Source organism: Salmo salar, chromosome 20 (genome assembly GCF_965601325.2).
Source record: "Salmo salar chromosome 20, fSalSal1, whole genome shotgun sequence".
NCBI classification, from domain to species: domain Eukaryota; kingdom Metazoa; phylum Chordata; class Actinopteri; order Salmoniformes; family Salmonidae; genus Salmo; species Salmo salar.
Window position 1 is genome coordinate 15,730,656 of NC_138310.1, and position 24,323 is coordinate 15,754,978.

The following is a 24,323-nucleotide window of genomic DNA, read 5'->3' on the forward strand; positions in this document are numbered from 1 at the left end:
GACACCTACTCATTTCAGGGATTTTCTTTATTTTTACTATTTTCTACGTTGTAGAATAAAAGTGAAGACATCAACACTATGAAATAACACGTATGGAATCATGTAGTAACCAAAAAATTGTTAAACAAATCTAAATATGTCATACATTTTACATTCTTCAAAGTAGCCACCTTTTGCCATGATGACAGCTTTGCACACTCTTGGCATTCTCTCAACCAACATCATGAGGTAGTCATCTGGAATGCATTTCAATTAACAGGTGTGCCTTGTTAAAAGTTAATTTGTGGAATTTCTTTCCTTAATGCTTTTGAGCCAATCAGTTGTGTGGTGACAAGGTAGGGGTGGTATACAGAAGATAGCTCTATTTGGTAAAAGACCAAGTCCATATTATGGCAAGAACAGCTCAAATAATCAAAGACAAACGACAGTCCATCATTATTTTAAGACATGTTTAACACTTTTTTGGTTACTACATGATTCCATGTGTTATTTCATAGTTTTTACAGAAACTTTGAAAGTTTCTTCAAGTGCAGTCGCAAAAACCATCAAGCGCTATGATGAAACTGGTTCTCATGAGGACCGCCACAGGAAAGGAAGACCCAGAGTTACCTCTGTTGCAAATGATAAGTTAATTCGAGCTAACTACACCTCAGATTACAGCCCAAATTAATGCTTCACAGAGTTCAAGTAACAGACACATCTCAACATCAACTGTTCAGAGGAGACTGCGTGAATCAGACCTTCATGATCGAATTGCTGCAAAGAAACCATTACTTAAGGGCCCAAATAATAATAAGAGACTTGCTTGTACCAAGAAACACAAGCAATGGACATTAGACCAGTGGAAATCTGTTCATTGGTCTGATGAGTCCAAATTTGAGATTTTGGGTTCCAACCACCGTGTCTTCGTGAGATGCAGAGTAGATGAACGGATGATCTTTGCATGTGTGGTTCCCACCGTGAAGCATGGAGGAGGAGGTTCGATGGTGTGGGGGTGTTTTGCTGGTGACACTGTCAGTGATTTATTTAGAATTCAAGGCACACTTAACCAGCATGGCTACCACAGCATTCTGCAGCGATACGCCATCCCATCTGGTTTGCGCTTAGTGGGACTATCATTTGTTTGTCAACAGGACAATGACCCAAAACACACCTCCAGGCTGTATAAGGGCTATTTGACCAAGGAGAGTGATGGAGTGCTGCATCAGATGACCTGGCCTCCACAATCACCTGACAACAACCCAATTGAGATGGTTTGGGATGAGTTGGACCGCAGAGTGAAGGAAAAGCAGCCAACAAGTGCCCAGCATACAGTGGTTGCTCAACTAAAGGTTGTGTGATTATGCTGCAGGACTTAGAGGTCATTTGTGGTTTAGTATGGTACCCTGCATCACCACTTCATTGCTCCAGACCAGCGCAAGGGGGAGTTAGAGCACTGATTATGCTTTTGGGTCCTACTGTGTCTCTAACTGACAATGAATGGGCGACATAAACCTAAATAGAAACTGATAATTGTGCACAACTTCAGTATTACTTACTAAAACTGCTGTTACGCTAAGGTTTTTATTTTATTTTGTTAGGATTATTTTGCTCCTACTGTAGTACAGAGTCCACTCCCAACCAGTCACGTTATACAGCGCCTGAGTGGCGCAACGGTCTAAGACACTACATAGCAGTGCAAGCTGTGTTGCTACAGATGCTGGTTCAATACCTGTGCCACCCTCGACTGGGAGACCCATGAGATGACTGTACTTTTTTGGTTTCTCTCCCTCTAAAAACCAAAATAAATAATTCTAAATAACAAACTGTCTTTCTTTACAAATTAGTAACAATGTCTCACCTCATGTTCAAGAATGTCATTTTTCTCGCTCATTTTACGTTATTTGAAAACAAAATCATCTTCAAAATGTATTTTTTTAAACAAAGTGATCTATTATTAATTTAGAATTCTATAAAAGCTTGTTGGATATTCTAACAGATATATTATTAATCTCTCTGGGGTATGTGGGACGGTAGCGTCCCACTCGCCAACAGCCAGTGAAATAGCAGAGCGCCAAATTCAAAACAACAAAAATCTCATAATTCAAATTTCTCAAACATACAAGTATTATACATCATTTTAAAGTTAAGCTTCTCGTTAATCCAACCACAGTGTCCGATTTCAAAAAGCCATTACGGCGAAAGCATACCATTAGATTATGTTAGGACAGCACCTAGACAAGAAAAACCACACAGCCATTTTCCAAGCAAGGAGAGGCGTCACAAAAAACAGAAATACAGCTAAAATTAATCACTAACCTTTGATGATCTTCATCAGATGGCACTCATAGGACTTCATGTTACACAATACATGTATGTTTTGCTCGATAAAGTTCATATTCATATCCAAAAAACCCATTTTACATGGTGGTAATGTTCAGAAATGTTTTGCCTCCAAAACTGCCGGTGAATGAGCACATCAATTTACAGAAATACTCATCATAAACGTTGATAAAATATACAACTGTTATGCACAGAATTAAAGATAAACTTCTCCTTAATGCAAACGCTGTGTCAGATTTCAAAAAAGCTTTACAGCGAAAGCACACTTTGCAATAATCTGAGTACAGCACTCAGTCACCAAAACAAGCCATACAGATACCCGCCATGTTGTGGAGTCAACAGAAGTCAGAAATAGCATTATAAATATTCACTTACCTTTGATGATCTTCATCGGAATGCACTCCCAGGAATCCCAGTTCCACAATAAATGTTTGTTTTGTTCGATGAAGTTCATCTTTATGTCCAAATACCTCCATTTTGTTCGCGTGTTAGGTTCACTATTCCAAATGCAGAAGGCGCACGCACTAAAGTCCAGCCGAAAGTCAAAAAAGTTATATTACAGTTTGTAGAAACATTTCAAACGATGTGTAGAATCAATCTTTAGGACGTTTTTATCATAAATCTTCAAAAATATTCCAACCGGACAATTCCTTTGTCTTCATAAAGGAAAGAGAACTGAGCTCGTGCTCATGGCCGCGCACGTAACTAAAATAATGGCCGACTGCCAGACACCTGATTGAAACAGCTCTTATTCTCTTCCCATTCACAGTAGAAGCCTGAAACAACGTTCTAAAGACTGTTGACATCTAGTGGAAGCCTTAGGAAGTGCAATATAACCCCATAGACACTGTATATTGAATTGGCAATCACTTGAAAAACTACAAACCTCAGATTTCCACACTTCCTGGTTGGAATTTTTCTCAGGTTTTTGCCTGCCATATGAGTTCTGTTATACTCACAGACATCATTCAAACAGTTTTAGAAACTTCATAGTGTTTTCTAATTATATGCATATTCTAGCTTTTGGGCCTGAGTAGCAGGCAGTTTACTCTGGGCACGCTTTTCATCCGGACGTGAAAATACTGCCCCCTACCCCGATGAAGTTAACCCTGTTATTAGCAGGACAGTATATATTGGTCATGGCTCCCGAGTGGCACGCAATGGGATTGCCTTGCAGTTCTCCAGCTGCATCCACTGAAAGCACACAAGGTTTAAGGCACGATGGCAGGGGGCACGGGATGGGCCGCAGAGCTGCGCACAGAAGACCGACCTAGCCCATGGGGAAGCGAGGGGGGGTGGACCCCCGCCACACTGGCAACACTTTAATGGGCATTGCACTATTAATGGAGTTAAAACGTCCCCTAATAATGGCATCTTTATGCTTTCGTTAATCAAGTAATGATTAAAAAAAATTGTCTGTCAAAATGCTGATTTTTATTTAGTTATGGATCTGTAGCGAATTACTATGGGAATAAATATCACTGAATGACAGAAATATCGTCTATGTAATTATTGGCGGAGAGTCACGTCATATTTTTTGATATACTGTAGTCCTACCGTAGGCGACATGAGTCTCACTAGTGTTGAGTAATGTGCTGTTAAGTGGTGTAGGTTTGATTTATTTAAAGAGCATATTGAAGTTAGAAGCAATAGGATTTGATGCAATAGCCTTCAACTATTTTAGCACCATTCCGCGCTGCTCTGAGACAATCATGGGGACTGGTCTTGATAAATCAATGAGATTTTTATTTTGACTGAATCTCCGTTTGGGTATTGGTTAGACTAGAATTAGAAAATTAGGGTGTAGAAATGTTTTGCTCTTTCTTAGTGTAACCTTTATTTAACTAGGCAAGTCAGTTAAGAACAAATTCTTATTTACAAGGACAGCCTACTTTCTCCCCGTCGAGGGAATTGAACCCTGGTATCCCGCACGACACATGGATTCTTTAGCTAAATATCCCAGTACTGTACTCCCGACCGTCACGTTGTACAGCACCATATTTTCCGTTCCATCCTAACGGAAACCCAGGTTTTTTTTTCTTGCAATAGAAACACCATAATATTAATCAAATTAATTAAGCAACATTTCTTAAAATGAGTCCCATATACTATGTTCTTACAAAAAAGGTTTTAAAATCGCTAGTACAGCTACTATTGAAGGCTATCAAATGCTTCTCAAAGATGCCATCTGGTGGTCAAACTAGCACTAACTAGCATTAATGCTACAAGTGGTTGACACTTATCACACTTAAATAACATGCCATAGAATTCTGCTGTACCATGCAAGCTGCACCGCAGTATGCTGCAACTTTTAAAGGACGAACCACTGTATGTGGGAACTCCTTCAAGACTGTTGGAAAAGCATTCCTCATGAAGCTGGTTGAGAGAATGCCAAGAGTGTGCAAATCTGTCATCAAGGCAAAGGGTGGCTACTTTAAAGATTCTAAAATATAAAATATATTTTTGTCTAACCTCACTAGGGTAGGGGGCACTATTTTCACCTCCGGATGAAAAGCGTGCCCAAAGTAGACTGCCTGTTTCTCAGGCCCAGAAGCTAGGATATGCATATAATTTGGATAGAAAACACTCTAAAGTTTCCAAAACTGTTAAAATAATGTCTGTGAGTATAACAGAACTGATATGGTAGGCGAAAACCTGAGAAAAATCCATCCAGGAATTGGGATTTTTTTATGTTTGTAGTTTTCCATTGACTGCCTGTACAGATTCCTTAGACTTAGGACTCAAATTGCACTTCCTATGGCTTCCATTCTGAAAAATGAGGGAGTAAGACCACTCTGAATGAGTGGTCTGGGAAAATCTCCAGAGCGGTTTTCTGCGTGCGACCGAGAGCGCGCCTTTCTTGTTTTCCTTTTATATTGACGAAGCTATTGTCCGGTTGAAATATTATTGATTATTATGACTAAAAACAACCTGAGGATTGATTATAAACATCGTTTGCATGTTTCTACGAACTTTACTGATACTTTTCGGATTTTTCATCTGCCTGTTGTGACTGCCTTTGAGCCTGTGGATTACTGAACAAAATGCGCCAACAAAACTGAGGTTTTTGGATATAAAGAGGGACTTCATCGAACAAAACGAACATTTATTGAGTAAATGGGAGTCTTGTGAGTGCAAACATATGAAGATCATCAAAGGTAAGTGATTAATTTTATTGCTATTTCAGACTTTTGTAACTCCTCTACTTGGCTGGTAACTGGGCTGGGCGCTGTTCTCAGATAATCACATGGTTTGCTTTCGCCGTAAAGCCTTTTTGAAATCTGACACAGCGGTTGGATTAACAAGAAGTTCATCTTTAAGCTGATGTATAACACTTGTATGTTTTAGGAATTTTTATAATGAGTATTTCTGTTTTTGATATTGGCGCTCTGCAATTTCACTGGATGTTGGCCATGTGGGACGCTACCGTCCCACGTACCCTAGAGAAGTTAACAATTTTTTGCTTACTACATGATTCCATATGTATTATTTCATAGTTTTGATGTCTTCACTATTATTCCAAAATGTAGAAAATAGTAAAAATAAAGAAAAACCCTTGAATGAGTAGGAGTGTCCAAACTTTTAACTGGTACTGTATGTCTGACAAAGGTCACCGACTGAAACATTAGTGTTTATAGAGTCTAGAACTTACATCTGCTTTTTTGAACGTTTTCATAATTCCCCTCTGAGGGTCCTGTTAAGATTTATTGGCACTTGTGCTTTCACTGACAGCTTTGTTTTTAGAGTGCAGGGATCAGACACGGTTTTCCCGCACATGCTTTCCTTCTGTCTTTCTTTTTTTCCCCTGTTGGTTCGGTCCCATCTGTTGGTAGAATCCCCTTTGCCCTGGAACACAGCAAAGCTCAGAGTTACGGGGTTGGCACTTACAGACAGACAGAGAGAGACATTGTGACTGAAAGAGAGGTAGAGAAACACTGACTAAAAGAGAGAAAGAAACACTGACTGAAAGGGTGAGAGAGAGACACTGACTGAAAGAGAGAGACACTGACTGAAAGAGAGAGACACTGACTGAAAGAGAGAGACACTGACTGAAAGAGAGAGACACTGACTGAAATAGACTGTGAATGTGTGTGAGAGAGAGACTGACTGAGAGAGAGACTGTGACTGTGAGAGAGAGACTGTGACTGTGAGAGAGAGACTGTGAAAGAGCGACTGTGACTGTGAGAGAGCGACTGTGACTGTGAGAGAGCGACTGTGAGAGAGACTGTGACTGTGAGAGAGGCAAAACTGCAAAAGAAGCACAACTGAAATTGTTTTAAAAAATAATTAAAAAACCACAGATGACAACTGGTTTGATGCAGATTGTAAAATTATAAGGAAAAAGCTTAGAACACTATCCAACCAAAAGCACATAGACCAAAATAATGATGAATTACGCCTTCATTACTGTGAGACTTTAAAACTCTATAAACGTACACTCAGAACCAAAAAGCAAAGTACAACAGCAAGCAGCTGACACTATTTGAGGAGTCCATAAACACAAACAACTTCTGGCAAAATTGAAAAAAACGAAAGAAAAATCAAAACAAGAGGAATTAGCGATACAAAATGGTGACATATGGACAACCCATTATAAAACACTCTTCAACACCGTTCAAATTGACACAAACGCAGAGCAATGCCAAATTCACGAGAAGTTGAGAAATCCACGAGAAATCCATTGGACTCCCCATTTTCTGACCAGGAGCTCTAAGAAACTTCAGGCCCTCAAATTTAAAAAAGCATGTGGACCTGATGGTATCCCAAATGAGATGCTCAAACTCACTAGTGCAAAATTTCAATTGGCTATATTAAAACTGTTTAATTTGATCCTGAGTGTAGGTTATTTCCCTGACATCTGTAATCAAGGACTCATAACCTCAATCTTTAACATATTATGGGCAGGTGGGACGGTAGCGTCCACCTGGCCAACATCCGGTGAAATTGCAGAGCGCGAAATTCCAACTACAGAATTATAAATATTTAACTTTCATAAAATCACAAGTGTAATACATCAAAATAAAGCGTAACTTCTTGTTAATCCAGCCGCTGTGTCAGATTTCAGAAAGGCTTTACGGCAAAAGCACACCATGCGATTATCTGAGGACAGCGCCCAGCATACAAAAGCATGAAAAACATATTTCAACCAAGCAGGTGCGACACAAAAGTCAGAAATAGCGATATAATAAATGCCTTACCTTTGATGATCTTCTTCTGTTGGCACTCCAAAAGGTCCCAGTTACATCACAAATGGTCCTTTTGTTCGATAATGTCCTTCTTTATATCCATAAAAACTCAGTTTAGCTGGCGCGCTTCAGTCAATAATCCACCCAGTTTCCCTCCATCAAAATGCATACAAAATGAATCCCAAACGTTACTAATAAACTTTTCCAAACAAGTCAAACCACGTTTATAATCAAACCTTAGGTACTCTAATATGTAAATAAATGATACAATTTAAGACGGAGAATTGTTATTGTCTTTACCTGAGGAAAATACCAAAGAACGCGCTCTCATTCACGCGCTTGGAAAGACTACAGCCAAAATAGGAGCCACCTAGAAAAACTACAATTTCTGGCTCATTTTTCCAAAAACCAGCCTGAAACTCTTTTTAAAGACTGTTGACATCTAGTGGAAGCCCTAGGAACTGCAATCTGGGAGGACTTCGCCTTATAATAAAAGTTATAGCCATTGGTAGGCTGAATTGTATTTATTTTTTTATTTTTGGGGGGGATGGTTTGTCCTCGGGGTTTTGCCTGCCATATCAGTTCTGTTATACTCTGACATTATTGTAACCGTTTTCTATCCAAATCTACCAATTATATGCATATCCTAGCTTCTGGGCCTGAGTAACAGGCAGTTTCCTTTGGGCACGCTTTTCATCCGGACGTGAAAATACTGCCCCCTACCCAAGAGAGGTTAAGAACGGAGACAAATTTGACCCTAAAAAGCATTTGTGTGAACAATAACCTGGGGAAGGTTTTCTGTGGTATTATAAATGTAAGAGTTCTAAACTTCCTTAATAAACACACTGGCTTGAGTAAAAGCCAAATTGGATTTGTACCAAAACATCATATTTACACCCTACACACCGATAGATAAACATGTCCACCAAAATAGATGCTTGCTTTATCGACTTCTAAAAAAGCATTTGATTCTATTTGGCATACAGGACTGTTCTACAAAGTTATTGAAAGTGGTGTAGGGGGTAAAACACATGACATAATTAAATCAATGTATACTGGCAATACGTGCAGCATTAAAATTGGCAAAAAAAGAACATCATTCTTTAACCAGGGGCAGGGCCTTGGCCAGGGTTGCAATCTGAGCCCTGCACTCTTCAATATTTACATCAGTGAATTGGCCACTATTCTAGAAAAATCCTCAGCCCCTGGTGTTAGTCTCCACAATTCAGAGGTTAAATGCCTACTCTTCGCAGATGACCTATGCCTGCTGTCACCCACAGCACATGGCCTACAACAGAGCCTGGACCTGAGCAGTACTGCCAGACCTGGGCCCTGGCAGTAAACCCCAAAAATACTAAAATAATGATTTTCCAGAGAAGATCCAGATCTCAGGGAATTAGACCAAAGTTCTCAATTGGTACAATATATATAGAGTACTGCACACACTACAATTACTTAGGTTTAAAAATAAGCTCAACTGGACACCTTAATGATGCAGTGAATGAACTGAGAGAGAAAGCACGCATTCTACGCCATTAAAAAACAAATTCAAATTGAAATGCCTATTAAAATGTGGCAAACTATTTGAATGTGTCATTGAACCAATTGCACTTTATGCCAGCGAGGTGTGGGGTCCACTTGCAAAACAAGATTTCACCAAATGGGACAAACACCCCATTGAAACCCTGCATTCTGTAAGATTCTCCTACATGTCCAGAGGAAAACTTCAAGCAATGCATGCAGGGCAGAATTAGGCCAATATCCACTAATAATAAAAACTCAGAAAAGAGCAATTAAGTTTTGGAAACATCTAAAATAGTGACCCCCCCTCTCATATCATTACCAAGCCCTGCAATGCTAAGAGCTGAGCAAAGAAAAGAGTCCCCTCATCCAGCTGGTCCTGGGGCTGAGTTCATAAACCTGTTCTGCTAACAGACTGAAGCCTCAGGACCAGAACATCCAATCAATCAGAATAAAACAAATTACAACACAGTCAAAACAAAACTACATTGCTTATTGGGAAACACAAGCACAAAGCAAAATGCAGTGCTAATCTGGCCCTAAATCGTCAGTACACCGGGGCTAACTATTTGACCATGATTACTGAACAAAACCTCAGAAAAAATCTTGACAAAGTACAGGCTCAATGAGCACAGCCTTGCCAATGAGAAGGGTAGACACAGGAAAACCTGGCTCCTTGTAGAGGAAGGGCTGTGCAACCGCTGCACCACAGCAGAACCTGAGACAGAGCTGCATTTCCTGACAAAATGTCAAAAATATAAAACAATTAGTGTCATTTCCCCAAATTTGAAACCCTAATTCATTATGTACATTGACTGACTGACTATGTGTGAGAGAGAGACTGACTGACTGTGTGAGAGAGAGACTGACTGACTGTGTGAGAGAGAGACTGACTGACTGTGTGAGAGAGAGACTGACTGACTGTGTGAGAGAGAGACTGACTGACTGTGTGTGAGAGAGAGACTGACTGACTGTGTGTGAGAGAGAGACTGACTGACTGTGTGAGAGAGAGAGACTGACTGACTGTGTGAGAGAGAGAGACTGACTGACTGACTGTGTGAGAGAGAGAGACTGACTGACTGTGTGAGAGAGAGAGACTGACTGACTGTGTGAGAGAGAGACTGACTGACTGTGTGGAGAGAGAGACTGACTGACTGTGTGAGAGAGAGACTGACTGACTGTGTGAGAGAGAGACTGACTGACTGTGTGAGAGAGAGACTGACTGACTGTGTGAGAGAGAGACTGACTGACTGTGTGAGAGAGAGACGGACTGACTGTGTGAGAGAGAGACGGACTGACTGTGTGAGAGAGAGACGGACTGACTGTGTGAGAGAGAGACGGACTGACTGTGTGAGAGAGAGAGACGGACTGACTGTGTGTGAGAGAGAGACGGACTGACTGTGTGTGAGAGAGAGACTGACTGACTGTGTGTGAGAGAGAGACTGACTGACTGTGTGTGAGAGAGAGACTGACTGACTGTGTGAGAGAGAGAGACTGACTGACTGTGTGAGAGAGAGAGACTGACTGACTGACTGTGTGAGAGAGAGAGACTGACTGACTGACTGTGTGAGAGAGAGAGACTGACTGACTGTGTGAGAGAGAGAGACTGACTGACTGTGTGAGAGAGAGACTGACTGACTGTGTGAGAGAGAGACTGACTGACTGTGTGAGAGAGAGACTGACTGACTGTGTGAGAGAGAGACGGACTGACTGTGTGAGAGAGAGACGGACTGACTGTGTGAGAGAGAGACGGACTGACTGTGTGAGAGAGAGACGGACTGACTGTGTGAGAGAGAGACGGACTGACTGTGTGAGAGAGAGACGGACTGACTGTGTGAGAGAGAGACGGACTGACTGTGTGTGAGAGAGAGACGGACTGACTGTGTGTGAGAGAGAGACGGACTGACTGTGTGTGAGAGAGAGACGGACTGACTGTGTGTGAGAGAGAGACGGACTGACTGTGTGTGAGAGAGAGACGGACTGACTGTGTGTGAGAGAGAGACGGACTGTGTGTGTGAGAGAGACGGACTGTGTGTGTGAGAGAGACGGACTGTGTGTGTGAGAGAGACGGACTGTGTGTGAGAGAGAGACGGACTGTGTGTGAGAGAGAGACGGACTGTGTGTGAGAGAGAGACGGACTGTGCTGTGAGAGAGAGACGGACTGTGTGTGAGAGAGAGACGGACTGTGTGTGAGAGAGAGACGGACTGTGTGTGAGAGAGAGACGGACTGTGTGTGAGAGAGAGACGGACTGTGTGTGAGAGAGAGACGGACTGTGTGTGAGAGAGAGACGGACTGTGTGTGAGAGAGAGACGGACTGCTGTGTGAGAGAGAGACGGACTGCTGTGTGAGAGAGAGACGGACTGTGTGCTGAGAGAGAGACGGACTGTGTGTGAGAGAGAGACGGACTGACTGACTGACTGACTGACTGACTGACTGACTGACTGACTGACTGACTGACTGACTAACAGAGAGAGACTGACTGACTAACAGAGAGAGACTGACTGACTAACAGAGAGAGACTGACTGACTAACAGAGAGAGACTGACTGACTAACAGAGAGAGACTGACTGACTGACTGACAGAGAGACTGACTGAGTGACTGACAGAGAGACTGACTGACAGAGAGACTGACTGACTGACTGACTGACTGAGCGTGACTGACTGACTGACTGACTGACTGACGGAGAGACGACGACGACTGACTGACGAGAGAGACTGACTGACTGACTGACAGACGAGAGACTGACTGACTGACTGACTGACTGACTGAGAGGACGACTGACTGACTGCAGAGAGAGACTGACTGACTGACTGACTGACTGACTGACTGACTGACTGAGAGAGACGACGACTGACTGAGAGAGACAGACTGACTGACTGACAGAGACGACGACTGACTGACTGACAGAGACAGACTGACTGACTGACAGAGACAGACTGACTGACTGACAGAGACAGACTGACTGACTGAGAGACTGTCTGTGTGTGTGAGAACGAGACTGTGTTGGAGTGCCCTCTAGTGTCAGGCTTGACTCAGCTCAAAACATCACATTTTCAACATGTCTTTCAAGGACTTCTGTTGAACGCTCTTCTCTGACACCTGGGTCGTTTTCACTAGGAACGTTTTGCTACGATGTGCATTAATGAATACGACTCTAACATACATTCAGCTCAACTCTCAAATACTGTCGACTTCCATGATCAGAGGTAGGAAACCTACACACAAAGTTGTGCATCAATCACTTTCTAGGCCATACATGTCATCGTTGTAAGTCGCTGGTTGTGTTGTAGTGTGTGTATATCTTAACCTATTGTCTGTGACAGGTGGATCTGAGGGTGTTCTTCGGGCATCCTGGCCAGTGGTTCGAGGAGAATGATCTGGACGGGGATAAGAACTCCATCTTCCATGACGTGGATGGCTCTGTGACGGGCTACAGGGACGTGTATGTGGGCAGAGCAGACAACTACCTGATCCGTCACCCCGACTGTGCCAACATCACCCAGTGGAACGGGTTGGTCTGCAGTGGCACCTACTCTCAGGTACGTGGGGGGGGCGACGATGACATTTGTCATAATGCCTATCACCAGTGACTTTATTCACTTCTTAGGTAACAGTTTCCTGTATCAGAAGGTCGGCTGGACCTCACTAAAGTCCCGTAGATCACTTCATTACTCCCTTCTTGTTTATAAAGCTCTGCTCCACAAGCTTCCAACATATCTCACTTCCCTGTTGAAATATGAGATACCAAACCCGTTCGTAGGGTTGGCTAACTCTTGGGGTATGATTGGGAGGCATTTTTATATTGTCATACCGTCCTTCTCTCAAACCGGGATATACGGTATTATTGGTTTAGTCCACAAGGGGTCGCTGAAAAATCAAAGAGGATTTTACCAGAATGCTAAGATAATTAGCACAAGTAATAGCGAATTTCAATAGAGGCTGCTAGCTAAATATGCTAACGAATCAAACGAGAGAGAAAAATGATTTGCAAAGACAGGCAATCCATCTTAGGAAGTTAAACATACAGTGCATTCGGAAAGTATTCAGACCCCTTGACTTTTTCCACATTTTGTTACGTTACAGCCTTATTGTAAAATGGATGAAATAAATAAAAACTTCTAATCAATCTACACACAATACCCCATAATTAAAATGCGAAAACAGATTTTTAGAATTTTTTGCAAATGTATTAAAAATAAAAAACAGATGTCTTATTTACGTAAGAATTCAGACCCTATGCTATGAGACTCGAAATTGAGCTCGGGTGCATCCTGTTTCCGTTGATCATCCTTGAGATGTTTCTACAACTTGGAGTCCACCTGTGGTAAATTCAATTGATTGGACATGATTTGGAAAGGCGCACAACTGTCTATATAAGGTCCCACATTTGACAGTGCTTGTCATGGCAAAACTCAAGCCATGAGATCGAAGGAATTGTCAGTAGATCTCCGAGACAGGATTGTGTCGAGGCACAGATCTGGGGAAAGTTACCAAAAATGTCTGCAGCATAGAAGGTCCCCAAGAACACAGTGGCCTCCATCATTCTTAAATGGAAGAAGTTTGGAACCACCAAGACTCTTCCAAGAGCTGGCCGCCCGGCCAAACTGAGCAATCGGGGGAGAAGGGCCTTGTTCAGGGAGCTGACCGAGAACCTGATGGTTACTCTGACAGCACTCCAGAGTTCTTCTGTGGAGATGGGAGAACCTTCCAGAAGGACAACCATCTCTGCAGCAGTCCACCAATCAGGCCTTTATGGTAGAGTGGCCCGACGGAAGCCACTCCTCAGTAAAAGGCACATGACAGCCTGCTCGGAGTTTTCCAAAAGGCACCTAAAGGACTCTCAGACCATGAGAAACAAGATTCTCTGGTCTGACGAAACCAAGATTGAACTCTTTAGCCTGAATGCCAAGCATCACGTCTGGAGGAAACCTGGCAGCATCATGCTGTGGGGATGTTTTTCAGCGCCAGGGACTGGGAGACTAGTCAGGATCGAGGGAAAGATGAATGGAGCAAAGTACAGAGAGAGCTTTGATGAAAATCTGCTCCAGAGCGCTCAGGACCACAGACTGGGGCAAAGGTTCACCTTCCAACAGAACAACGACCCTAAGCACACTGCCAAGACAACGCAAGAGTGGCTTCGGGACAAGTCTCAATGACCTTGAGTGGCCCAGCGAGAGCCCGGACTTGAACCCGATCGTACACCTCTGGAGAGACCTGAAAATAGCTGTGCAGCAACGCTCCCCATCCAACCTGACAGAGCTTGAGAGGATCTGCAGAGAAGAATGGGAGAAACTCCTCAAATACAGGTGTGCAAAAGTTGTAGCTTCATACCCAAGAAGACTTGAGGCTGTAATCGCTGCCAAAGGTGATTCATTAAAGTACTGAGTAAAGAGTCTGAATACTTATGTAAGTGTGCTAAAAAAAAATTCTATACAGTTTTTGCTTTGTCATTGTGGGGTATTGATGAGGGGAAAACTATTGTAATCCATTTTAGAATAAGGCTGTAACCATAACAAAATGTGGAAAAAGTCAAAGGGTCTGAATACTTTCCAAATGCACTGTGTATAGGTAGGAGCTACCGAATGTCATTGTTGAGTTTGGACATTTACAAGCGAATGTGAATGAGAGAGATTTTGCAAATCAACAAAGTTTTGACGCATTCTTGTCTGAAGGAAAGTCAGTACGTTCTGTATATGTGTGGAGTCGCAAGAGTCGCCTGCTCTGCTCGGAGAAGACGACCGAGAACGTAGAGGAGAAAAAACTAATTCAGTCACTAGCAAGTAACGTTTAATGGTCGCCTTAATGTAGAATTATGAATTTTTTTACGCCGGGGAAAAAAAGATCAAATGCATAAGAAATATCTTCATATTGTAATTTCTGCTCAGGATCAGACTAATTTCGTGCTTCTGTTGCACGAATTCACCAACGAGTGTTCTATCAGCAGACAGCGCTCTGACTCGTGTAGCTTACTTTTCTCCTATACTTTTCTCTTTGTAGCTACTTTTCTCCCGTACTTTTCTCTTTTGTAGCTACTTTTCTCCCGTACTTTTCTCTTTGTAGCTACTTTTCTCCTATACTTTTCTCTTTGTAGCTACTTTTCTCCCGTACTTTTCTCTTTGTAGCTACTTTTCTCCCGTACTTTTCTCTTTGTAGCTACTTTTCTCCTGTACTTTTGCATTAAAATGCAAATCAATTTATAACATTTTTGACATGTGTTTTTCAGGATTTTTTTGTTTTGTTTTTCTGTCTCTCACTGTTCAAATAAACCTACCATTAAAATTATAGACTGATCATTTCTTTGTCAGTGGGCAAACGTGCAAAATCAGCAGGGGATCAAATACTTTTTTCCCTCACTGTAGCTGTCTTTTTTTTTAAAGTTTAAAAAAAAAAGTTGTTGCTGTATTGATGTAGTTTTTGTCCTCAGGTCACCATTGTAAATGAGACACTGGTCTCAATTGGATTCACCTGAATAAATACAAATGTATAAAAGTGGTTACCGAACTCAATTGGTCAACAACCTCTACTGTCTGTCCTCCAGGTGTATATCCAGACCCAGGGAGCTCCCAGCCTCAGTCTGTCCATCAGTAGAGATGAGTACCCTGAGGCTCCCCTGGTGCTGAGAGGTATCAACAGCCATGGGGCGCTGTCCCAGCAGTACCAGCCTATCCTCATGATGAGCAAGAGCTACACCCTGCACTGGGACGGCCCGGCTCCCAGAGAGATTGTCCTCTCCCTCATCAACTTCAACCAGTGAGTGACACATTGGGACTTGTGTGTGGGTGTGTTTCTTTAAAAAGCTGGTTGGTCTGTGTCTTGCTCTCTGTCTTGTTTGTCCATATTGAAACTGGTCTTGGTCTCTTCTCATTTTCTATGCAAGGTCTGGATCTGAAGGGCTCTGGTTTTGACCGTCTCTGCTGTGTGTGTGTGAATGCGTGTGCGATGAAAGGCTATGTTTGCATTTGTCAGTGGGGTTAGTTCATAAGCCAGATCTTGAACCTTCATCGTCACCTTTTGTCTCCTGTCTCTTCAGAGGTGACTGGGTGCTGGTGGGCCTCTGCTACCCACCTGATACCACCTTCCAGGTCATGGCTGACATCAACGACCGCCAGAGCAACACCTTCGATGACATCGCCGACTACGGGCCCTTGTACTCCCTCGCCGATCTGGAGAAGAAGCCGCTGGAGAGGAAGTACTTCTTTGACCACAGTGTGGGGTGAGAGAGTCACTTTATGCTACTGTCTGTATATCTGCTGGCCCTCTCTCTCCGGGGCGAATCTGAACTTCCAATTAAGTGTAATTTTCACTTAGTCATGCTTTGAAGTCTTTGGGAGACTAAGTGAACATTTTACTTAAGTTCTGATTTGCCCCTCTGTCAGTGTCTCTCTCGTTCTCTTTGTTCCTCACCTTTCTCTCGATTGACACCAGCCTCTCTGCTCTGTCCTAGAATGCTGTGGCTGTATTTGCGGGCGAGGCAGAGACGCGACGGCCACAGCTACTGCTCGGTTAAGGGCTGCGAGAGGGTGAAAGTGATGGCCACCACGTCGTCCTCCAAACTGACCTGTAACTGCACGACCAAGGCCTATCCCAAATACACCAAGGCCCCCTCGGCAGTGGTACCCATGCCCACCCTCAGCACCCAACCTTGCAGGGACTGTGGAGCCTCCCAGGTCAGTCTACTAGCCCCCCCCCCCCCACACTGTCATTGTTACATTATTATTTGTATTGGAAAAGGCTTGAGCACATTAAAGCCCTGCTTTGAATCTGTGTGTTTCCTGGTAGCTGGTGTTTTCCAGTGACCCGTGGAATGCCTACCTCCAAACTCAGATCAAATCTCTCAGCAGCAAGGAGCAGCATAGTGGAGACACACAGTCCTTTATCACTGTGAGTACCACAGGTTTGAAATAACATGTTAGTACATTATGTGTTTTTGTTGAGTACATTGTCCCTGTGCATCTTGTTGGTATGTTGGTTTTTCTCTGTTCTCGACGCAGTTGTTTCTGTAAAACATTCATAATAATGTCCATCAAAAAGCCATTCTAAATGTTTATTGAATGTTTATGAATAGAAAAGCACCACCCATGTTTTAAATCTGTATGTGGTGTAGCTTTCCGGCGTACTTCTTATCCACTTTTCTACAATGTCTTTTTTTCCTCAGGTGAACAGTGAGACATTCTCCTTCACACAGCCAGGCTTCTTCCTGGTTTCTGTGGACGCCTGCTCTGGAAAAGTCACAAAGAAGTCATCTTTCTCCAAAATGGACTCTAAAATGGAGCAGTATTTTAAAACTGGAATACCAAAGAGGTGAGGGGGAAAGGATTAGGCCCTTTGCTGGTTGGAGTTAGAACTCAATTGGTGGTCTGTTGCAGACCTGGGTTGAAATACTATTCAAGTAGTTTCTTCTTGTCTGGAAGAACTTTTGGAATTTTGATGAAAGACATTTGTCTTGATTGTGAATCGATTAATCCTAATTGGTTATATTCTCTCATGACTAGGTCAATAGTGCTTCTGGGAACGCGAGGGCAGCCTGATGGCTTAGCCGGTGTTGCACCGTATCTGGTCCCCCTGGGCATGGCCAAGGCAGCAGATCTGCAGAGTAAAGGTTGGTGTCACTTTCAGATGGTTCCCTTTCGCGGGTGCGATTACTCTAGGCCAGGTCTGGTTTTTCTATGCTGTTCTCTGGCCCTTGTCACTGTTTCCCTCTTTTACCCCTCCTCTCTTCCTGCTGTCTCTCCAACTGTCTTTTCTCTGCAATGTATACTTTTTATTCTGTCTCTGCTCACCTCATTACAGTATTTTCCACATGACACTTTTTTCTCTCACAGAGAGCCTGGTGTTTTGGGGGTTCCAGGGTGGCTCTTTCCCCCCTCCGTGGGCCTCTATCCTGGCTGGGCAGGGTGAGGAGGGGCTGGGGCTGCAGGAGCGCTACCTCCCCCTGGGCCTGGAGGCCTACGGCTGCACACAGACCAGCACACGCACACGCAAAGACATGGAGCTACTTAGGACCGCCACAGGACCATAGTGACCAATGAGAACACAACTTACCCAAAACACAACCAACCAGCGAATGAATGTGAATTTCTATTATTTATTATTTTATTGGCAAAGATGTTTACTAATTTTTGTGTGTGTGTGTGTGTGTGTGTGTGCGCACATGCCTGCCTGGGTGTGGTGTAGTGGGATGTGTGTGTGGGGCTTGGGGAGGGTCTGTAGATGCATGAAAAATATGCACTTTCCTAGTCACATGATTTGCAATATCAGCCAGTCATCTCACGGAGCCATGAATTCATATTCAGCCTTCAATGAAAACAACCAAAAAGACCCTGCACATCTGCCATATTTCAACAAATTAGACTGGGAACAGGAAATCAATGGGGGGGGGGGGAAAGCAGATGAACAAAGTAACCACATCAAACTGGTGTGGTCGTCACTCCTATCCAGTTCCCCCTGATGGAGTTCTGCCTCAGGCCAGTCTTTGACCGGTCTGCTGCTCACCACATCCATAGACCAAACGCATCATTAAGAAGAGGACTGACAAAGCAAACCAAAGGAAAAACACTCATTATTCCACTGTCTGTTTCCTTGCACCCCCCGGGGGGAGTTTTGTTCAGCTACTAGATCTGTTGAAATGGGATTTTACTAAACGAATCATCTAAGTGTATTAGAATGAAAATATTTTGTATGGGATTACGTTGAGACTGTTGCATTTTCAAAAAAACATATATTTTTTTTCAAGGATGTCTTTTAAAAATTTTTTTTTTAGATTTATTTGATCTCTAGACAGTGACACTTTCTCCAGGGCTGGCTACGCGTGCAGCAGAGATGGGTTGTTTCTCTTCTTTTTCTTCTCATTATCTCTCCATTGAAACGGTGTTTCCAACTCATTTACCTTTTAGTATGGTTATGTGCACTCCCCTACGTATTTATTTGGATAGTGAAGCTAAAATGTTTCATTTTGGCTCTATGCTCCATTTTGGATTTGAGATCAAATGTGTTATGAGGCGACAGTACAGAATCATCTTTTATTTGAGGGTATTTTCATACATCTGTTATGAGGTTTAGCTCTTTATGTGCAATATCTAGTGTGTGTGTGTCCCCCCCCCCCCCCCCCCATTTGAAGGTGGATAAGTATTTGTCCAAATTCACTTATAGTGTATTAAATTTAGTCGAAAACGTTTAGTATTTGGTCTCATATTCATACAGTAGCACGCAATGACTACATCAAGCTTGTGACAACACACTTGTTGGATGCGTTTGCAATTTGTTTTGGTTGTGTTTCGGATTATGTTGTGCCCAGTAGAAATGAATGGTAAATAATGTGTTGTGTCATTTTGGAGTCACTTTTATTATAAATATGAGTAGAAGGTTAGCAATTTTTAGGGGGATGACATGTATGCCTTTAACTTTCTCACTCATCATTATTCACAATTCATTCATGATTGTCTGTAATCATGGTAGCATCCAAGTGTTGAGATGAATATTATATTGTGAATTACAATAAACGTGACTCCAAAATGACAGAATACATTATTTACCATTCGTTTCTAGTAGGCAAAACATAATCCGAAACACAACCAAAACAAACTGCGAATGCATCCAACAAGTTTGTAGAGTCGCAGGCTTGATGTAAACATTGCATGCTAGGAATATGGGACCAAATCCCAAATCATTGACTACATGTAATGCACTAAGTGAATTGTCCAAATACTTATGACACCTTTAAATGGGGGGACTAGATACATAAAGTGCATTCATTTCTAAACAGTAAAACCTATGTATGAAAATACCCTCAAATTAAAGGTGGCATTCTGTACTGTGGCGTGATATAAAACATGTGATCTCAAATCCAAAATGCTGGAGTATAAAGACAAATTTGAAGTTTTACCTTCCCTGTCTAAATCAATATCTATGGGAATGTGTTGTTTATTATGTATCAATGCCAAAAGTATGTGTTTTATAAGAGTCTGAGGGACATTTACAAGGTAAACATTGCCTTATAACGAACGGACTAGTAGTCCATACCAAAACCAAGGCTTACTGTACCTCTCAGGTCTCTGTGGGTGATTTGAGCAGGGCTCCCTACTGTGCCAGTGATTTGTGACTTTCTGAATGGGATTGGGAGTATTCTTTTTAGCTGGTGAGCTAGATTTCACAAAGAAATGGTAGAAAATGTGCAAACTGTGCCTACCCGGTACCCCGGGCAAACTAAATGAATGCAGCCATTGTGAGCGATTCTCTGTGGAGGAGAAGGACCTGCTTTTTAACCACTGTTCTGTTGTAAATATGTTTTTGTTGTTGTGCTCCCCCCCCCCCCCCCCCCCAAGATGCACAATCCAAGATTGAGCTCTTTTAATACAAGTATGTTGGTGGTGTGGATGAAAATATTGAGAGGTTGTCAATGGAGAGTGCCTTTCAAATTCATGTTAGTTGTATTTGACATGTTGATTCACTACTCATGAGTGTTTCTTCAATCAAACCTTTTATATTTGAAATTTCACATCATTGCTCTTCTGAAATTGGGGAGTTGATAACCATTTGTACTTTGTGATGGTGTTCTGTCTTCATTGTTCTTGATCTTATTTTAGCTGATGTATTCAACAAAATCAAGGATGCCTCTTCAATGACAAAATGTTATGCACCAAGGAATCCGATTACTGAAATCTTGGATTAGCCTATGAGGTTCGTGGGGCAGCTGTATAGAGTACACTTAGGTTAAAGATGGCAAAAAAAAGGTTAGGCAGGGAGACTACCAAGAATAGTGTATTTCTGTAAAGATGTGCTGCTTGACAAGCCTACTACTTGGGGGCAGGCTTGTTACAATTGTTAGGAAGTCCTACATATGCCCATTCCCCCCCCCCCAAACAAATAGCATATGAACATGTCATAAGCCATTGCAAAATGTGTAGAATTACAGGAAATTAGTTTTAAAACTACAGAATGTTCTCTCAGGCTCATGGCAAAATCTACAGAATACCCGAAAAATTGGTAGCACTTAACTCCAAGTAATAAAGCATTTATAATGGATTAGAAAATTGTTTCTTCATTTATTCATCCTTACTTCATTCATATAGGTCATTATAAACCATTTACTAATCATGTTACGTTTTGTTTACGAGGCCTCGTCTAGAGTGTGAACTATTTATACTTTGTAAGTGGGTTGGTTTCGCAGACCCAGATTAAGCCTAATCCTAGACTAAATTGCACTTTTTAAACTGACTAACTGCATTTCTCAGACAGTTTAAAATGTTCTCAAACTTGCCCTAGTCTAGATTTAAAATGTCTGATTTCCAGAAGGACAATTAGAGTTAATCTAGATCTAAATGAAGGCTTAAATGAAACCTGGCCAGAGGCAGGTTTAACTTAAGATTAATGGATGTTGACCCCCAGGTTGACCTTGGAAATGGAGGGAAATGGATTAAGTAGATTTTTTTCAATGATGATCACAGAGCACCACCAAGACCGGACAGAAGGGCGATTATAGACAGGAGCAACCCACTGAATGATTTTGATGAAATCAATTTCTGTGACCATTTCCGTATGTACAAAGATAATGCAGCTGATATTTGTTTGCTTGAGCAAGGTTTTCATCTGACTCTGGGGAAGGCCCTTCCCTACAAGTACTGACCAGCTTGAGGTTTTTGGCATCTGGAACCTTCCATCGTGAAACAGGAAATTTGTGTTGTGTAAGTGAACCGACTATGTAGAATAGCCAACAATGTCTGCAATGCTACAGTATATGTGAACTGAAAGACAGTTATGTCAAGTTCCCCGATTCTGTTGCCCAAGCCAACTACAATGTAGAGTCCTATAAATATTGGCTGTGTAGATGGATGTTATATTCCCATCAAGTGTCCCTCTACAACAGATTCTGAGGAGTACAGGAATCTTAAAAACTGGTTTTCAATAACATGTACAAAGTGTGTGCACGCTGGAAAGGTGCAACGCATGACTCAAGGGTTTTCCAAAACTCCTCTGTAAGCTCAGTTTGAAGGAGGACAACATACAGTAGTGGAATCATACTTGGTGACAGTGTGTGTGTGCACAGACCAACTTGTTCACCCCCTATCTTCATCCAATAGAGCCTGAGCAATAATGGTACAACCAAACTCATATCCACACCAGAGGTGTAGTGGAGCGCATGTTTGGTGTATGGAAGAGTCGTTTCCAGTGTCTCAGCAACACATTGCGCTTTCAACCTAGAAGATGCTGCATTGTCTTAATTGCAACAGCAACAGCTTCACAATGACCTTAAACCGCATGGCTATCCAGATCCTCGCATTGAAGATGAGGATGATGCAGATGTTCCCATGGAAAAGCCAGCAGAGATGGAAAACCCTGCAGAGATGCTTTTGCTATTCAGCACTTCTCACAATAAAGATAGCTCAAGTGATTGAAACAAACAATAGCCATGGATTGATCACAAAAAAAGAATCATTCACAAATGGAAATATCGGGACCCCGAACTGTTGCTGGTTGGAGAAGAACATTGGTACTGCTGATGCTGTAACGCTCGTCGTTAGAAGGAGAAGTGGACCAAGGTGTAACCGATGTGAAATGGCTAGTTAGTTAGCGGTGGTGTGCGCTAATAGCGTTTCAATCAGTGACTTCACTCGCTCTGAGACCTGAAGTGGTTGTTCCCCTTGCGTTGCAAGGGCCGCGGCTTTTGTGGCACGATGGGTAACGATGCTTCGTGGGTGTCAGTTGTTGATGTGTGCAAGGGTCCCTGGTTCGAGCCCAGGTTGGGGAGAAGAGAGGGACGGAACCTACACTGTTACAAAGGCACAGCGTGGTAAGTGTTCATGATACTTTATTCAAGAAACACTCAAACAAGAATAACCAAAAGAAACCAAAACGAATGTGAACAGTTCTGTCAGGCTCAGAATGCTAAACAGAAAACAAGATCCCACAAAAACCCAGTGGGAAAAGGCTGCCTAAATATGATCCCTAATCAGAGACAACGAAAGACAGCTGCCTCTGATTGGGAACCATATCAGGCCAACATAGAAACACCTAATCTAGAATGCCCACCCAAATCACACCCTGACCTAACCAAATAGAGAAATAAAAAGGCTCTCTACGGTCAGGGTGTGACAGATGCTTTGTGTTTCTCTCCTCCATAGTCAACTCAACACGAAGGATTTGCATCTTCGTACCTTTTAAATACGTTGGTTTGAGCTCATGAAATTCCGTGGCCAGTTTCTCATGCATGCTCAGCCTCTTTTTCTTTGCCCTCCGGCCCGGGTTAGTGACACGATCCTCTGTCCTGGCTGCTGCAGATGTAGTTGGCTGACCATCCTGTTATGACAAGTCCCATCCAAGCTACAGTGGTCATATGCCTCTAGAAAATGATTGCATTGCTGTATTGGAGAACATTATTTCTTCAAGAGTTAAGTTCATGACATTTTTAGTATGGGAGTACAAGAGATGACTGACAGCATTACATATTCTGGGGATGGCACATGTTGAATGAATGTGTCCTACCAAATGAGGATTGGAACAGTACCATATGGTCATTCAGGCATACCTTCCAGGGGCTACTGGCTATCAATCATCCCGGTCAACAAGACCATTGAAATCAATGCTGTATACCTGCGTACTATATTGTGTCATATGTCAAGATTCTTTGACCTGCATAGGTGTTAGAGAGAGAGAGGGGGAGTATGATCTCTGGCTGCTGGTAGTAACTATGGCTGCCAATCCTGCATTTCAGCTGTGCTGTATCACCTGCATTTGTGATTGATTGTGTCCTGCTAATACTGTGTCTGTAGTCAAGATAGAGTTGTCATATTATCTCACATTTACTCAAAGAATCTCAGTGGACGGGCAGACTTGTTATGGTTCTACGGATATGGTTCTTTTAATGAGCCTCTAGAGCAGATGGCTTCTCGAAAACATCTTCGGTAGAGAAACATCCACCAATTAAAACATATCTGTCTACACAGTGGTGAGGTGGCCTCTTCAGTATGAACATTTGAGCACAATAAAAGAACATAAAAAGCATTGAGCAATTTATTTCCCTTCATGCACTGGGCTGGGAAGGAAACACTAAGAAAAAAATGGTGATGCTTTTAGAAAGTTTGGAACTGCAGGCTATGCTTTGGTCTGTATTGGGCTCTAGCATACTTAAATTGAAAATAACTCCAGAGGTTTAGGGAACAGTTTAATACATATACATTTACATCATTTAGCAGACGCTCTTATCCAGAGCGACTTACAAATTGGTGCATTCACCTTATGATATCCAGTGGAACAACCACTTTACAATAGTACATCTATATCTTTTTTTTTGGGGGGG

General features: G+C 42.4%; 1 protein-coding gene across 3 annotated transcripts in view; it reads left to right on the plus strand.

Moving 5' to 3' along the window:
- Positions 1-20,884, plus strand: part of cemip2 (cell migration inducing hyaluronidase 2) — a 69,336-nt gene extending 48,452 nt beyond the window's left edge. For all 3 annotated transcript variants that reach the window (XM_014160651.3, XM_014160649.3, XM_014160650.3), the window contains exons 17-24: positions 12,355-12,570; positions 15,570-15,781; positions 16,062-16,244; positions 16,476-16,698; positions 16,811-16,912; positions 17,187-17,332; positions 17,524-17,630; positions 17,854-20,884. In XM_014160651.3, the coding sequence (XP_014016126.3) occupies positions 12,355-12,570; positions 15,570-15,781; positions 16,062-16,244; positions 16,476-16,698; positions 16,811-16,912; positions 17,187-17,332; positions 17,524-17,630; positions 17,854-18,050 (1,386 nt within the window). In that variant the 3' untranslated portion in view covers positions 18,051-20,884. The remainder of the gene's footprint in view (positions 1-12,354; positions 12,571-15,569; positions 15,782-16,061; positions 16,245-16,475; positions 16,699-16,810; positions 16,913-17,186; positions 17,333-17,523; positions 17,631-17,853) is intronic.
- Positions 20,885-24,323: the final 3,439 nt, after the last annotated feature.